At 40.6% G+C, this 19012-nt stretch overlaps 1 protein-coding gene across 1 annotated transcript in view; it reads right to left on the reverse strand.

Moving 5' to 3' along the window:
• FGFRL1 (fibroblast growth factor receptor like 1) overlaps positions 1–19012 on the reverse strand; it is a 195373-nt gene that overhangs the window by 15967 nt on the left and 160394 nt on the right. Inside the window, exon 4 of the mRNA XM_060769277.2 lies at positions 7582–7662. Coding sequence (XP_060625260.1) covers positions 7582–7662 — 81 coding nt within the window. The remainder of the gene's footprint in view (positions 1–7581; positions 7663–19012) is intronic.

The following is a 19012-nucleotide window of genomic DNA, read 5'->3' on the forward strand; positions in this document are numbered from 1 at the left end:
ATATTTAAAATGATCTTAAATCTGCTTTTAGCATTCTCCTTTAGGTATTCTATCACTATAATCTTATTGTGTTCCTCCTTGTGATGTCCAGAACCTTGCCATGAGAACATGGACTTCCTTGAAGTATTACTCACACCTGCAATGCTCTCACTAAGCTCTTACAGTTTGGGTCCAGGTTATCTACAGGATGGCTTTCTCCCATACAATCCGCCCCAGACGCTGAGGTCCTCTGGTGGATGCTTACTCCAAGCAGCCAGAACCCGACTGGCGGCCGTCACCCAAAGACCTTTTTATCAGCCGCCAGACGACCGTGGAATGACATGCCAGAAGAGATCCGACAGTTAAATGATCTGTCGGAATTTAAAACACATCTGAAGACCTACCTCTTTCAGCAGGCCTACCCAGTCAGTTTTAATCGTAAATTTTAAACGCGCATCTTGTTTTCACTATATTTTAATTTTTGTTCTGTATATTAATTTTGTAGAAATACATTTTAACATATGTATTTTATATAATGTTTATAATGATTATGTATTTTTAGCCATGTTGGAACCTGCCTTGAGCCACAAAGAGAGGCGGGTAAAAAGTAAGATAAAATTATTATTATTATTATTATTATTATTATTATTATTATTTCACAACCACACTTTCCCTGGCTGCTTTGTTCTCTTTCTTGTCTATATGCAGCTTCACGCCTTGGGTTAATTTAGTTAATCCAACCAAATTCTCCATTCTGTAGTAAAGACATCTTTGTGTATAATCCCACACATCTCACCATGAAACTGATTTTCTTTCATTCAGGCCTTGGTTGGCTTTTAATGGCCAATTTTCCTCTCGGTTAAATGTGAAGTGTGTTACATATGTTGGTCAGTTATAGGTAAATAACTGTATTTGCATTACAGATATGACTGGAAATATAAGGCAAAACTGAAAAAGCCCATCTTAGCCTGCCCCACTGTGACTGAAAGAGAAAGTAAAATGATCTGAAATCTGTTTAAGAATCTGTTAAAACTAAATTTTCTAGGGCTGAAAAGCTAGAATGGAATTACTAATGCAGGAATGAAAGCATATTATGCGTACATATCTATGTACGGCTACATATGGGTGGAAAAGACCTAGAATTCATATGCCAAGAGCTGTGCATTCATTCACATGGCACAGGGGAGTTGCACTGAGCAGCTGGGTAAAATGGTCTGTCCATACCCAAGGGAAAGGGACATAGACCTTGCTGTGTCCTCCTTACAGCCATTCCTCTTTCACTCTTAGTCCTTTAGCCTGTATGTGTGGCTGCTGCTCTTTCCAACACACAACATGGAAACGGAAAAGGATACATGTGGCTCTCACTATGTGAGCAAGTTTTAGAGAACAGACTTTTCCTCATACCTCACCCCCATTCCCCTCCTGATCAGCCTCCCCATCTATTCTCACACACTGACCTCATATTTCAGATACATTCAGTGGGGGAATCCAGCTCAAGCATCTCTCTCATGTATACTCTACCTCGAGGAACATTTTTAGCCCAAGCAGCAACAAGTGGGTTTTTCTCCACCCCACTCTGACATTCTGGGTCTTGGCCACATCAGGATATTTTATTTCAAACTTTTCTTATGCAGCAAAGAAATGCTTTGCTCTCTGCTCAGAGGCTTTCATGTGTAACCTAATGAACGGGACTGACTCCAGCATCCAACGACCTAGCAGACAGCTGGGGTAACAAGTGTGATATCCTAGCTCATTCTGTAGGGATTGGTGTGTAAATGTGTAGGTATTTCCCAGATCATCTCCCTGAAAGGGGAGGCATCCCTAGCAGCAAAAACAATCACACTCCAAGAGAACTTGTTACAACCCAGCAGTGCTTTGACATATATTCATTTTGCCTGTATGGATATTAAGACACATGAATATAAAGTGGGGAGCAGAAAGGGGGAGAAAGAAAGAAAAACAGAGAGGCCTAAACAATGCCCCTTGGTCACACTGAAGTAAAGATCCCAGTCTTACAATACTCTTAGAATACTTATTAAAAGTCACTCATTTAAACATCTTTTCAAGATGTTTAATCAAGTGGGGTGAACCTCATAATTGGAATGTATTAAGAGGGATATAACCTATTTCAGAGAAGCAGATCACTCAAACAGGAAAACATGAGGTGTAGCATTATATGTCAAGGATATTTACACCTGTAAAGAGATTCATGATTTGATCCTGAAAGCCAGGTTGAAATAACTTTAAGATGGAAAGGAAGAACAGGAATGTCATTTGGGGAGGGGGGGGGGGTCTACTGCAGCCTCCCAGGTCAGAATGAGGATTTGGATGATGCCTTCCAGTTGACCACACATTCAGAAAGGAGACAGTAGTACTAGTGGGAGATTTCAACGATTCTGGTATTTATTAGAAGAATATCAGATCCAACAAATTCCTCACTTGCCTCGCAAGCAAATTCATGGTCTAGAAGGTGGAAGAAACAAGGAGACCAGCTATTTTAGATCTGATCCTAGCCAGCAGGAATAACCTGGTAAATGGGGTGGAAATTATGGGTTCCATAGGTGGGAGTGACGATGTTCTCTTGGAGTTTGTTTTACAGTGGAAAAGTGATGCCAATGATAGTCAAACATTTCTTCTAGAATTTAAGCAAGGTGATTTCAATAGACTTAGGGAAATCCTGGGTGTGATCCAATAGTCAGAAATATGAAAACAGAAGAGTTAATGATGGATGGGAGTGCCTTAATGGTGAGATATTGAGGGCACCATTTCAAATTGTTTCAATGAAAAGGAAAATGGGAGTTGTCTAAAAAAAACTGTCAGAATCTATCATTACAACTGAGCTAAGACTTGAAAAGAACATATCTGCAGAATCGGAAAAGAGGCAATAACCAAAAATGAATTCAAAACAAATGTCCTGATGAGTAGAAAGAAAGGATCTTTTCAGACACAGCCTTTTCTGGATCTACTGTTACTGAAACTGAGTCCCATGGAGTCCATCACATGACACAGGGCAACTTCTGGTGGGACTCCAAGGGACTCCGTATTGGTAGAGTGCTTTTGGAGGAGTTACCCAACTCCAAATTGGAGAACACAAAGAGGAAGCAGGGAAGGATGTGGAAAGGACACAAAACCACGTGGGATGGGAGGCCATCCCAGAAGACAGGGAAAGATGGTCGAGAACGAAAGAAGGTGGTTCCCTCCATTTACCTCCACTTTCCCCATCCCTATCTGATGAGGTCCACAGTAAAAAAAGTTAAAGTGTAGAACAAATCTAGGCTTGCTGAACACATTACAAACAATGAAGCAAGCTTCTTTCAATTATTCATAACAAAAAAGAATAAGGAAATGATAGAGCTACTGGATGGAGAAAGTGCTGAAATGCTAACATGGGACAAGTTTATTCTGTGCTGCTTCCAAAATTTCCTCCCACAGAATTCACTATCTCACTGAAGTGTGTAGAGAAGAACCAGTCTTAGATTTCCACTGAAGAAACCTGGTCTGAAACTCCATCGCAGTTTTGGCAGTTCATTGATGCCCCCCTTCTTCAATTCACTTTCTCTCAGGATGTCCTACCTTACAAAGTTCCTGTGTAAACATGCTGAGATATCACATTCCCCAGAGAGGGAATAGATCTCAGGAAAACCAAAAATATTTCACTCTTAAGACAAATACGAAGTTAGTTTAATTCTATTTCCAGATTTCCTTTGCTCCATAAGAATATCCTACAGGCTTTTAATCTGCTTTGAGTCAAAACCAGCTTTGACAGTACACTTTTTCTTCACCCTGCCTCTCATTTTTTGTCTCAGGCATTTAGTTTAGTCATGTGCTCATCTCACTAAGATACAACAATTAGAAGGTAAAGCTAGACCTCTAAAGAAAGACTTGTATTACTGCCTCCCACTCCCCTCCCTTCTTTCTCTCTCTCTTTGAAACACTCAAAGCGATTAAGATCCCCTCCACAACCATTCTCGATTCCTCTGAGTGATATACTGAAACCAGATCTCCTCTTAAACAGTTGTGAAATGTCTCTCTCAAAAGAGCGAGGGAGGGAGGGAGAATGAATGAATGAGAGAAGGAGAGAGATGAGGCTGAGAAAGGAAGTGGGGAAAATGGGCCAAGATGAACAAAGGTACAAGAGTAAAGGGAAGGAACGAGAAAAGGGGGGGCAGAGAAATGGGGAGGGGAGATTTTCATTTCCTTCTTCCCCTTCTTTTTTGTACACATTTGCTTCCAAATCTGTATCATCCATTGAAGCTTTACTAGTTCCATCAAAAGAACCCGAAGACTGCTGTACAAAAGTACCTCTGTGCGTCATGCTCTTTGCTCAAGTGTTCCCTTACAAGTCCACAGCAGTTTGCTTTGCAAACACAAGCAGTACATTTATGTAGTATAAAGTTGTGCCATGCGTCAAGGTTTGGAAAAACACATGTCAGTAGAGGGAGCACACAACAACAAGGTTCCCAAGAAATTAACAACAGAATGTGTTTGAAAGAAGCTGCTCCCTCCTCCTGAATGGCCCCAGTGACCCTAAGAGAAAAAATCTCATGCTTTCCTGTGGAATTCCATGATTCTGAAACTCAAAGCAGTGTGCTGTCCTTCTGTTTGGATTACTAGTCACTCTTTTCCATTCCTCACATCTCTTTTTTCCTATCTCCAGCTATGGTCACTGAGCTGACCTCAGTGGGCTCTTTTTCCTCCATTTGAAGGAATGGTGGTAGATACGCCTATGCCCAGTTCTAGGAACATTGAAACCATTGCTTTCTTTTCCATGGAACATGGACAATTTTTACTTCTCTTTCGGAAAACATTTTAGGAACAACTGTTCAGTGTGAACCAGGTATTGATTCACTTGCACAGACCCTTTTAAAATCCATTGATCTTTCTTCCTTCACCTCCAACACACCTAATTCCATTCTATTCCCTCTCCCATCTTGTTGAGCTGTTGTCTTCCCCACTTGGGTCGATTTTTTTTTTGGTTACTGGTATTTTGCCCTGATAGGTGTTCTGGGGATGTCGGGAAGAAGGTTACTCCTTAACTATTTTTCTAAAGGAGTTTGTGCATTCTGCTGACATGTCTATCTTGAACATGAGTGCTACTGTCCAGCTAAAGCTCCATCAAATGTAAGAAGTGAAAGAGAGTTTGCGGGGTGGGTATTTGTGTGTAAATCTCCCCTATTTTTGTTCTCCTTAGTTCTTTTGAGCAGGGGAAAGCAAGTCTGAAAGGTTAGGGAGGATGAGCTGCAACTGACTACTATTCCTGTAAACTGGTATTCTTTCCACCCCTGAGGATGCTTGCCACAGATGCAGGCAAAATGTCAGGAGAGAATGCTTTTAGAACATGGCCATTCAGCCCAAAAAAACCTACAACAACCCAGTCTTCAATGTCTGAAAGTACCAATATGCTTCTGAATGAGTGCTTAGGCCAGAGCTGTTATTTGAGTGTATGGTATTGTCTGCCCCACCATTTGGCAGGGCACAGACCTGAGTGGGTGGGATGGCGGTAGTCTTGGGGTGGAGGAACTTCCTAAGTTTCCATTGTCATAGACAGATGACTGCCCACAGCATGCTGCTCCTGCAGGGGATTGATAATAGAAGTGTATTCAAGGGGACAAATGATGTCTATGATGCTTCTTTGGGATTCCCTATCATTACAAATATAATTCCGATGGCCTCTGGAATAGGGATGTGGTTGGTGATTGAATTGATTACCAGACATGAGACAGGGAATATACTTCTAGAAAAACCTTTCCTTCTCTTCATTTTGCTAGTGCACACACACACTTTCTACCAGGACTGTAGCCAGAAAAAATTGAGGGGGGGGGGGGGTTGAATTTTTTTTTTGTAGCAAATCATGAAAAGTAGTTCCATGACACAAAATAATTTAAATAGTATGGTTCATTCTATATTTTATATAGACTTCATTAATCAATTTTCTTGTCTCCTTCATGGGGGACTTCAAATTGCCCCACGCCTTAGGCTTTGCCTACAAGTTGTGGGTGGGCCAACTTGGTTGCTTCCAATATATCAGCTAATGCTGCAAGTAATGACTGTGCATAAATGGTTAAAATTTGTTTGAGATAGTTCTTGAAGTTCTGGAGGGACTCTATTATTTTTTGTTTCTCATAGACTTAGCAGGGGAGTTGGTTAATCAGTTAAAATTCATGAGTAAATCAGGTTTTTTTTCTTACCCTGAAAAATTGGGGGGGGGGGTGAACCCCTACCCCACCCCCACCCCACCCCCATTACAGCCTTGCTTTATACAGGCAATACAGATTGTGCTTGTGTCAAAGCAGGAGAGTTAGGTGATATATTGTTGTTGTTGAACAGCTTCCTGTCATTTTCAGGAAAGACCACTATGTGAAGGTACAAATATATCTATTCTGGGCACATCATATAAAATGACATAGGAGAGATTGGGAAGAAACCCAAATTCTGGAATGAAGTTAGCAAGATGAAATGTGAGTGTTCTTAGGAAAAGTGGGATTCAGTTATTAATTCATATAAACCAAGATGTGGTGTTTAAAGGAAGTAAGCAGACTAGGTAGAGCCCATCCTCGTGGGACACTTTGAATACAGAATGGCAAAAGAACCAAACGGGCTTAACTGGTTAACAAGGATCAAAGATATACTAAAATATGTTAAGGTGCTTAGGTAGCTATGAGGGACATGATGTAAGAGCTCAGTTCAGTTTATAAGGTTAGATTTGTAAAAAGCATAAAAGGAATACATAAAAATAAAACACCACTCATACCAAAAAGTTGCTGCGTGTTAACATGTATGTATAGGTAACATGTAGGCAATATATTAGAAAAAGAAACACAAAATTGTGGTTGTATCTGTAATTACAAATCAATCTCCGGTGTTTTTACTTTTACTATAACTGGATCACTTTAAATCTATGTGTTTGTTTAAATCAAGTGTTGCTAAGGGAACACTGAGAGAAAACACAGACGTTTGAGAAGACTGAGCATAGCAGGTCAGTGAACCAGATGCCCTTGGGACAAGTCACCGCATATTCAAGCTGTTTTTTGAAGACTGTGAGCGGGATACCTGGTGTGATAGTTCTCAGACATGTGCAAAACCAGCTGGAGTAAATCCACCTGGCAGTACCGTTTTGCAATCTCAAGCAGCAGGTGATGACTGCACTGGAGTTAAATCAGTTCTTCAGGAAGAGAAACTGAGCTGGAGATACTCACATGTACTTGTTTTCTCCATTGTTGTCCCATGTCAGTGCTAATGTTGTGTTTCCACAATTCAACAGTTACATCTATTCCTCCTTCCATTCGTGCATATGGAAATAAAAGTGAACTGGTGGTGATGGTTTTAAAATGTAGAAGAATATGAGTTTTTTTGGGCCAGAAAAACATCAAAATTCAGATTGAGATGAAAAGATTGAATTATGAGAAAAAGGATATGATGTAAGCATTACTTTTAAAATTTTCAGTCAAAATATGAAAGATGCTGGCCTAGTAATCGGACTGGCCAAAGTGAGAAAATAATAAAGCCCTAGTAGTTGAAATTCAAGTGACCCAGATCTGTCTTTTGCCTTTCAACGCTCCTGAAGTGGCAAAAGCTGGTGAAATATTATGCATCTGTGCTTACCCCACAGCTTTCCAGAATGATCTTCTGATTCACTGTTGGGACCTTCTGCTGCTAAACTTTCTCTTCCTGAGCTGGCATCATCTGCAACAAAAGAAAACAAGAAAGAGAGACTGTTTAAAACTATCACACAGTACGTCGTGCCTGAGCCAGGGTGCAAGTTGGAGGCTTTGCAAAGGCCGCACTGCTGCCTTTGGAATGCACAAGCTCATTCCATTCCAACACAGTGAATATGTTTTGCTGCCTGGCCAGTTTGGTTTCTTTCCTGGTTTTGGAGTTTTTCAGCTGGCTACTAATATGATGGGACATTAATTAATCCTTCCATTAATAGAGAACCAAGGTCTCTTTGTTTATGTTTATGGGCTGGCGTTTCCAAGCAGGAGATGGAACAGTTTTACACTCCTTGCAAATGATGGCATAAATCAAAATTATAGCTGAAAAAAGGCAACAGAGACTTCTGGGAATCAGTCATGCGGGAGGCAACACTTCACAGCTTCCAGAAAAATCCAGGAAATGAAAATGTATTTTATTTATTTTGAAAACCACACAGTGCCTTGCAACAAATTCTAACTTATTTATACCCAGGAAGAGTCAAAATAAAACTCTTTTTGGAGGGTGTGACAAGGAGGAAAGGGTAGGGGACAGGCAGGAATGTTAATATATCACCTAAACAGAGATTAAATCAGAGATTAAAGAAATGTGTCCCAAATGCAACATCAATGTGAGTCAATGATTGATGCTCCATCTACCCTGCCATAAAATCCAGTTTGTGAATCCAGCTTATCTGCTTTGAACTGGATTCTATGGTTGTGTAGACCCATCTAATTCTGTTCAAAGCAAAGAATCTGGAATCAGATTTTGGATCATATGGATCCAGCCTGAAACAGCATTGGAGAAGCTCACAAGGTGACTTTGGACTAGATATTATTTTTCAGGTAAACCTTTCTTGCAGGTAAAAGACAAGAAGTTAAAATTGGGAATTGGGGAATGATAAATGCTGCTCAAGGCTGCCTTGCTTCTTGGGGGAAGTGGAAAAGAGAAATATCTAGACACACATGTGTGTAGGCAAACACACACCAAGTCCTGTTTGCCATTTCAATTGCCGGAAAACTCACATACTTTTCTGAGCTGCAAAAGGAAGGCCACCCATTCAACCTCTTGTGGACTCCATATAATGGCTTCCTATCTAGACGTTGAGCCCTTCCAGACAGGACCTATATCCTAGAATCTGATCCCAGGTTTTCTGTTTATCTCAGATTAGCTGGACTCATATAATCCACTCTCAAACAGAAAACCTAGGATCAGATTCTAGGATATAGGTCCTGTCTGGAAGGGCTCAACGTCTAGATAGGAAGCCATTATATGGAGTCCACAAGAGGTTGAATGGGTGGCCTTCCTTTTGCAGCTCAGAAAAGTATGTGAGTTTTCCGGCCCACCACTTTCTTTAGGAATGAAGAGACCATTCATTCTTCTTGTCTCTTACAGTCGTTGTGGCACATTTTCACATTTTGATAGCTCAAAGCATTTTTCTGTGACAATAAAATGTGTTCCTTTCTAACATCTAAATTAAGAAATCATTTCTGCATTGTAAAGCAATAGAAATGATAGAAAATAAAAAAATCCAAAAACTCACAGAAATATATGCCTCTAAATATAGTAAAATGGTTTACTCTCTATTCAGCTATTCAAAGTTGACATTTATGATAGGTCCTACAAAACTCTGCTCATACCTTTATACCTCACAGTACACATTTAACAATCAGTAGTTGTGGGAGGGAGGGAGTTCCTTAAATGCACTAGCTGCTTACATGAAATATACAAATGTGCCATCTTGTCGAGTGTACATAATTCAAGGGATGCTCTGCTTTTCAACATACAGCAGCAAAGGTTCAGCTGCTATTCTCCTTAAAATTGGAAATTGCTTGCAGTTTTACCACCAAGTTACCCCACATCACAAGTAAAATCAGACAGATTTATTTGAAGCCAGTCAAGACACATGTGGAACTATTTATTATTGGAAGTTAGCAGCAAAACAGAAATAAGACTTAAAATGAGGATTGGTTTAAATGCAAGCCCCCAAATATCCCAGGGATCTCTCTCGAATCCCGTGTTAGAGGCTCCCAGGTCTTCCCTGCAGATTTTGAACAGCGGTTTTGTCAATTAGAAGTTAATCCCACACAACCTGGTACGCATCGGCTGGCCTCCCCTCCTTTGTCTGCAGCTTCATGTTACAGTACGTCCACCAGAGCGAGCCCCCCTTCGCCCCCCACTCCACTCATGCACACCAACTAATTGGCATTCTCAGCCGCACTTGACCCTCTGCCAAGCCTTTCATGTGAACCAAATTGCTGTGAATGCGCCAGATCCTTTGAAGATGCATCTCTCCTCTTATCCAGCCAAATCCTCAGACTGTAGACCTGCATATAAGACTCAGGGAAACGTACTCCCCGCCCTTTGTAACAAAAGTTGGAAGGGGAGTGGCTGCATTTTTAAAAAAGGAAATAATGTAACTCTGAAGGACAGCAGGAGTTGCGGAAATGTCTTGAAAGAGAAAAACACGTTCGCCTATCCAGGAGAAACTGCATTGGAACATATGGGCTTGCCATGATGATGAGTTGTTTGCTTTGTAGCCAACAATAGAGCAAAGAACCTGTTGTAGATCCTGCTGCGTACTGCAGATTTTCAGGGTCTCCTTTCAAATGACAATACAGATTGATTTATATAATGACTAGCAAAGGTAAGGCAATGGGACTACCTACTGGGTAAATCTGGCATAGAATCATAGAATCCTATAGTTGGAAGAGATCTCGTGAGCCATCCAGTCCAACCCCCTGCCAAGAAGCAGGCAAATAGCATTCAAAGCACCCCCGACAGATGGCCATCCAGCCTCTGTTTAAAAGCCTCCAAAGAAGGAGCCTCCACTACACTCAGAGGCAGAGAGTTCCATTGCTGAACAGCTCTCACAGTCAGGAAGTTCTTCCTAATGTTCAGATGGACTGTCCTTTCTTGTAGTTTGAAGCCATTGTTCCACGTCCTAGTCTCCAGGGCAGCAGAAAATAAGCTTGCTCCCTCCTCCCTATGACTTCTTCTCACATATATATACATGGTTATCATGTCTCCTCTCAGCCTTATCTTCATCAGGCTAAACATGCCTAGCTCTTTAAGTCACTCCTCATAGGGTTTGTTCTCCAGACCCTTGATCATTTTAGTCGTTCTTCTCTGGACACATTCCAGCTTGTATAAAGAAAACCCCCAATGAATATCAAGTGCTGTGGGGTAAATTTTAGAGGGGGAAACTGGCAGAACCTCCACTGACTGTTCCTTGTCTAAGAAAACCCTATGAAATTAAATGGATCATCGTAAGTCAGCAGGTCACTTGAAGCCATACACACGAGGAAACAATCATACTGAGTGTATGCTGCAACTATTTAAAATACTGGGTTTTAATATGTATGGAAGCATTACAGTAAAATTAAAACTGCTCTCTGTGAATATACAGTAAATTGTAACAATATCATTTAAAATTAATCCTCGAGTTACAAACATCCGACTTATAAATGACTCATAGTTAAGAACAGGGGTGAGACAATAGGAAGTGAGAGGAAATCTATCTCAGGAAGGGAAATTCACTCCTGAAAGAGTTATAATGGGGGAAAGGTGAAGCTTTATCACCAATCCTTGTTTCCACAACAAGCCAATTTTTTCAAAATCCTTATCACAGGGACAGAAAGTGGGGTGAAGTCTTCTGAACAGGGGTACAGAGAGCAAAAGAAACACCACAAGGGTATTAACACTTCCCTATGCTATCCAAAGCATTCGTGAATTAATACATGCATGCATAAATATATGTTTATATAGCTGCGGTGGTGCAATGGGTTAAACCCTTGTGCTGCTGAACTGTGGGCATGAAGGTTGGCTGAATTGCTGACCTGAAGGCCAGCAGTTCAAATCCGCAGGACGGGGTGAGCTCCCATTTGTCAAGCTCCAGTTCCTGCCAACCTAGCAATTCGAAAACATACAAATGTGAGTAGATAAATAGGTACTGCTTCGGTGGGAAAAGGCAAAGATACGCTCCAAGCAATCTTGTCAGCCACACAACCAGGAAGTGACAACATAGGCTCCTCGGCTTGAAAATGGAGAAGGCATCTCCCCAGAACCAGAGATGAGCACCAGAAGCCGGAAATGAAACGAGAAGCCTCTGCCTTTGTTTGTGTCTGTGAGTCTCATTGTATATGACTGTAAAGGCATTGAATGTTTGCCCACGTATGTAATTGCTCTAATCCCCTAGGGGAGAAGTATCTGTTCTGACTTACATACACATTCAGTTAAGAACAAACCTACAGAACCTATCTTGTTTGTAACTTGGGGGCTGCCTGTAGTTGAAATACCTAGAATTTAAAGACTAGACAGCACAATATTTCTCCATTAAACGAAGTTACCATACTATTCTCCTGGCAGAAGCATACTCTGTATTCTTGTGTATAGGTCTAGTTTTAGCCAAAAAATCAGCCCAAGAAGCTTTGGTTAACTTATCCATGTAGCAATCTGAGTTGTGCATCTTACCGCTTAACAAAAAAGGAAACACCTCCTTTTCTGAGTAAAGTGACAAAAGACAAGAACTTAGTCTATTCTATAAGATCCTGAAAGAAGCGTCAACCCCTTCAATTCTCTCCGCTGAGGTGCTTCTTCTGGCCTTTTGAAATGTCTGGATGGGGAAATGGTGACAGTGGCCAGGGTTTGCAATCCATAAGTCAGTACTGGTGCTTTCACTTCTCTGCAGAATGATCCCAACTTATCCATCGGTCATATCAAAATCCATAATTTTTGCCTTTTATCTACCCTCAACCTATACATGAGTGGGATTATACTAGAGTATATAAAGTAAATATTAATAGTTTGAGAAATAAACAAATGGCAAATGGCAAAGCCCAGTAGTTAGAGTTAGATAACAATTGCTCAGTAAAAATTACTAGTAAAAGAGAAGATTGCATCTTCTGGATTTCAGAACCTACAAAGTCTTAGATCCTCTAGTAGGACCTAAGAACAAGAAAATGTGTTCTCTTTCATATTAGAATCATAGAATCATAGAATCATTTAGTTGGAAGAGACCTCGTGGGCCATCCAGTCCAACACTGTGCCAAGAAGAAAGAAAATCACATTCAAAGCACCCCCGATATCGCATTTGTAATATTTGTGTCTAGAGTTAAGTTCAATGTTCCACTGCTTATTCTTAACATGGAAAATTCAACATTGTCTTCTAATTAGGAGAAATCTCAGATCCATACTGCTGGAAGTAAAACATATTTACAAGCAGACTAGTTCCAGCAATTTGACTATAAATGTCACTTTAAGAGATCAGGCATGAATGTATTACCTAAGACACTGTTTTGCTTTCAGTCATTACCAATTATATTCAAATAATGGCAAAAGAGCTGTCAACCTTCATCTTACAAAGGAAAAGAAAGAAGTTTAGATTGAGATACCATAAGATGTTATACGAGAGGAGGCATGGGTCTTCCCAAATTTAAATATATTATCATGCTTGTTGTTACATGTGGTTAAATGACGGATTAACATTATTAACAAAAGAATATTACAATTAGAAGGAGATGGTTATATACGGTTCTGGCCCAGCGTATCTGTCCGAACATATCTCCTTCTACGTCCCACCTCAGAGTTTAAGATCTTCTGGGGAGGCCCTGCTCTCAGCCCCACCTCTGTCGCAAACGCGCTTGGGGACGAGGGACAAGGTCTTCTCGGCGGTAGCCCCTTGCCTGTGGAATTCACTCCCCGGTGAAATTAGATTATCGACGTCCCTCCTTTCCTTTAGAAAGAAGTTAAAAATGTGGATGTGGGACCAGGCCTTCGGGTAATCTTGCTAACAATGACAGTGACAATGATGACAATCGCTATGAAAATGGACTATGGACATGCTTGATGGAGTCTCTAACTACAGAATTCAGCTCAAATAAGGCCACCAGGCTGTTACTGAAACAGAAACAGATTTTAATTAATTAATGTGATTTAGTGTTTTAAATGTATGTAATTATTGGATTTTATTAGGTATTTTATTATGTGTACATTGGAGGCATTGAATTGTTGCTGGCTGGAAGCCACCCTGAGTCCTCCCCCCCCCCCCCCGGGGGGTTGAGAAGGGCGGGGAGAAATATCTGTAATAAATAAATAAATGGTTAGAAACTGGGATATATATTTAGTTTTGGTATCATAAAGCAAGAGTGTAAATGACTCTTGCTTTATGATACCAAAACTAATTCTATATCCCAGTTTCCAACCATCTCCTTCTAACTGTCATCTACGGATAGAGATGGAAGGAACCAGTCATCCCAGTACAAGAGAATGGCTGAGAAACATTTGTAAACTAGCAGAGATGGACAAACTGCTGATGCTGATTAAGGAGAAATCCCTGACTAACTCTAAGAAAGCTTGGGACTTATTTATCATTTTTCTACAGCAAAGACTGGGGGAAAAATTCAACTATTAGATTTATGAATTCAAGGAGTGTTATTAAAACTAGAAATGTGGCTATAAAGTGCTGTCTAAAGATGTAGGAAAACAAGGCATAAAAATCAACAGACAATGAGCGTGAGGTTCATATAATACTTCCAGTAGTAGTTGTGTGTCTAATAGGTGTTTATTTTTGTATGTTGTTTGTGTGTCTGTATGTTTTATGTTAAATTGACTGTTCTAGATATAGTTGTGCTAGATTTAGTGGTTTTAGTTTTAAAAATATTTTGAAAAATTATAATTCTTGTACTATTTTTATTTTTCTATTTTCTCCCTTTATTTCTGAAAAATCAATTTTAAAAACGAGATCAGGCATGTAACTTAACCAAAGTGGAGGCTCCTGGGCCGGCAGAACGTTGGATAAGCAAAAATGTTGGATAATAAGGAGGGATTATGGAAAAGCCTATTAAACATCAAATTACATTATGATTTTACAAATTAAGCACCAAAACATCATGTTTTACAACAAACTGACAGAAAAAGCAATGCTTCGGGATTTTGTCATTTATTTTAAGGTATTTTAACCTTTGCTTTTCTTAATGTCAAATGAGACATTATCTACACCCAGTAAATACAATAGACACCGAGTTAACCAAGCACCTATGGCAATTGCTAGATGCCAGATAAATAGCTTCTGGTTATTTGAAAATTACTATTAAAAATAGGCCTAATATTGTAAGCCATACTATATCATACCATAAACACTGTATTGACTTGATATTCATTTACAAGGCCAGCAATAGTTAAATAATCCACCTGTCCTTTTTTTAACATGCTGTTTCTGGCTTGGTGCACACTACCACACACACACAATAAACTGTACATTTTGTTGACAGCTCACCCTCAAGCTGTCTTCAACCTGCATTATAGTGTCTGTGTAGAACTACTCCTAGACAGTGTTGTGTTTTGTTTGATTGTTTGTGTTGAGGTCCACAATGTATTTCCTAAATGTGTACTCTGTAGCTTTGCTTGCAGCTTTTTCCTATGACACTATTACCCACAAGGAAGAGTTAACCAAATTGCAATGAATGCTCCACTATGCTGACCTTTATTACTTGCCAGAAAAAAAGAAAAGATTATTTTTAAATTTTTAATTTCTAGTCCTTCTGCTTCTGAATTGCATCAGTTTACTGGAATGCACGCATCCTATGGTACTGGACTGCATCCCAAGGTTATGTCAGCCACAAATGACCGATTTAACAGAAACTCAGATACTGTGGAAAGGGATGCCAGAGGTCCTCTTCGGCCAGCCAGAAACCTCCCTAATTTTAGTTGAAAAGTAGGAACAAGATTATCCATATCCTTATTCAAAGCTGGCAAGAAAACAATGACCACAAAAGGACATCCTTCATTGAACTCCCTACTATAAGAATCCTCCAATTAAGACAGATTTCTGCAACACTCCAACTGGTATGAAAAATACCATTTTGAAGCTGTATTACAAGGGTGTTGTCAACTGCCTTGGAGGTAGGACAGTGGCCCCATAGCCCAGCTATGCTGAAAATGGTTTCGGTGTGGCTAGTAATGGGGCAGGATTCCAATCCGCACAGCACCCCATTCTCTCTCTCTTTCCCCTGCCACAAGATAGAAAATCACCACTTACTGGAGCTCTGTGCTCTTCACTTCCTGGTTTATCTCAAGTAACTGAACAAAGCAGCTCTGGAAGAGCTCAAGTATGTGGTGATTTTCTGTCTTTTTTAGGGGGTGCTGGGGGCACTCTGCTTCTCCAGGCTGCCTGAGCCCAGGAAGTATGCTATGGCTTTGTGGACATCATCCTGGATCCTGAATACATGGCTGTCCTTACTGCCCCAACACAGGGGAAATTCCGAATACTGGAGCAGGATATGGACTTTCCCCCTGTGTATTTAACCCAGGATGCAGCTACATTAAGAGGTTTAATCAGGTTAACTGTTCAGTTGCACACAAGCTACTGTGACTCTACGCTGCATTATATGGCAGCGCAGAACTGCCCTGATAAGAAAACCAATCCTGCAGTGTCATAAGAGAATAGAGGTGTGGCATAAGCAGTCTAAATACTTTCCTTGAGTAGAATGGTGTGAGTGGTAAAGTTGGCCATGCCATTGAACAGAGATATCCTTTGACAAGAAGAGACTGAATTTGTAGTGTAGGACAAAACACAGAGGACTCCTTTGGGACTTCTTTCTTGGACAATCAGAGTGGCCAGATTTGCACGTGACTTGGATGGAGAAACACAATGAATCAGAAGACCTTGTAGGCCAGTGGTTCTCAACCTGGGATCCCCAGATGTTTTTGGCCCTCAACTCCCAGAAATCCTAACAGCTGACAATCTGGCTGGGATTTCTGGGAGTTGTAGGCCAAAAGCATCTGGGGACCTCGGGATGAGAACCACTGTTGTAGGCCACCTAGTCCTCCTTCCCACCTGCCTCCATCCTTGAGGAAGCAGTTTATTGGTTACTCCAAAAAACAGCAACAATTGTCATGTTTGTGTATTATGTTTGGCCCTGAGAAAATGTGAAGATGTATGGGCTGTTGCTGAGGTGAGATCAAAATGGTTTGCTCTTGACTTTGTAAGCCAGCAGTGAACAACTTGGTTTCATACACAAATTGATTCTAATCAGTTCTCTAAACAATAGCCCACTTTATTCAGTTAAAAACATAACCCTTACACTTCTCTGTGGTCCAGGGAGAAGTTCCCATTTGTAATGGGGCAAGAAGGCCAATCCCTGCATGGACTCACTAGGGCTGGTTTGGGAACTTTTGATGTCAGGGGCCCTGAAAGCCCTATTTCACAGACGAACCAGCTTTGCATAAATAAACAAAGCGACCTTTGAACTGAAGCCTGAGACCTGAGCACACTTCAAAGAAAGTGGAGGGGGTGAATGGGGAATGAAGCGATCAGTGGGCATCATTAACACAGCTGTTGGCTCAAAGCACAACTCTTTGGACGAACAAGGGGTGTGAATGAATAGACAGGGTGGGCAGGGAGTGAGGCGAGAGGGAAAGTGATGTAATCTGGTCAGGCTTGAAAAATTATAATGAGATTTTCTCTCAGGGATACATGAAAGCTCTAGCCCAACTCCACTTTAGAGATCCATTACCAGGCTCCAAAGCAGCCTTCAGTCCACTTTGCTTCCTGTTGCAACCTTAGGAAAACAATTCTGAATCTCCTTCTTTATGGTCAACCTGCATTAGATATTCATTAGGTCAACCCTACAGAGTCCTTGGGAGGCAACTTCAGAACAGACCTGAACCACAGAGAATGTGGGGCTCTTCTTTCTTTAATTGGTTTCTCACAGGGAATCTATGGGAACATATACAAGTACGTAAGTTAGGAATGTTCCTCTTTTGTCTACCGAAATCAGAGAAACCACACCCATTTTAAAATTGTTTTTAATCAACTACAGCAATAGTAAATCACTAAAAGAGTTTACAAAGGCTTGTTCATCACACAGTTGGATAGGATGTACACCACGTCCTGTACAAATCATGGAGAGGGGAACTCAAGTGAATAATTGCAAAACATTGTTTTCTTTCACGGGCCACACTAATCCGCACATAGCAATGAATTCTGATATCTCAGCTCTCTATGGGTACTTGGGTGGATGGGTTATATAAAGTTACTTGGTGGTGACAGCAGTTTTTCCTTGAGGGAAAAGAACTGCTCCAGCTTTGGAGTATTTGAAAAAAACTCTTCCATCTTTTGTGTTAGGGATTTAGGATCAATTAATTTGGTGAAACACAGGATACAGAGAAATGCCGTGCCTCGTGTTCAAAGATCTAATTTGGAAAACAGAGATTCTCTCAAAGGAAGTTGCCTCGTAGTAAGCCACGTCTTTGATCCATCTAGCATTGACATTCTAAAAGGCAGTTGCAATCCAGAGGTTTAGAGAAAACCCTCTTCCAGCCCTGAATGGGAGATGCCAAGGACTGAACCTGAGACAAGCATGCCAAACTACTTCATGTTTACATGAAAATACCTTCAGAAAAGCCATTGTGTTTACAATATTGCACTTGGAACCATAGGACAACTATCCAGGAGACCAAGTCAAGCATGAAAGACATACCCCTTGAAAGGATGGCCTTCATCATCATTAAAAAAAGCACTGCTAAAAATGTGGATGCCTGTAATAGCATGGCTATGGCGGTTTTTTAAAGGTTTGTCTGAGCAAGAGAGGCCACATGAACTGCTTGTACAAAAGTAGAACACTGTGGAGGACAGTTTTTGCCTACAAACAGTAAAAAATACCCTCCTTCTCCTCCACTTGAACCCAACCAAGCTGTTAATTTGACCTTCTCCCATTACTACAGATAACAGTTGCTAAACACACTTAGCAAAAGCTTTGTGATATACGAAGACAAGAAACACAAACAGGTCTTTTCAGTACTATGTTCCAAATGAAGTAGTATATCATGAAAACATTTCTAATAATGCCACCTGTTTTCATTAATAATATTAAATTTCCTGCTTCTGAAATATCCATCTGTTTTACTAAACATAGTTTTCTGACTTGTCTTTTAAGAGATGTGGGCTACTACTGTCTATTATTATGCTTTAACTGCTGAAGTTGTTTAAAATGGATAAGGCATCTGTATCCAAAAACAGCAATTTGCAAGCCATAATCTCATACCAGTCTGATTAATGTGATACCCGAGATATGTTTTCTTTTGAGACACAGGAGACTGGGTGGCTGAAAGTGCCAGAAATGCTGAAGGGTTAGGCTGGGGGCAGAGGGATGTTAGCACCATTTTAAAAAGACACTGAACTTAAGCTACTGGGAAGTTCTCTTGCAGGACCCCATTGCTATAGTGGATTAGTTTCAATTGGGCTTGTGCAAGAAAACTTCCTAGTAACACATGCCCACTACAAGCACTTTATTCTGAAATGGTATTATGCCGCCCTTTGATTGCTAGATTAATTTTGTTTGTT

Source organism: Anolis sagrei, chromosome 3 (genome assembly GCF_037176765.1).
Source record: "Anolis sagrei isolate rAnoSag1 chromosome 3, rAnoSag1.mat, whole genome shotgun sequence".
NCBI classification, from domain to species: Eukaryota; Metazoa; Chordata; class Lepidosauria; order Squamata; family Dactyloidae; genus Anolis; species Anolis sagrei.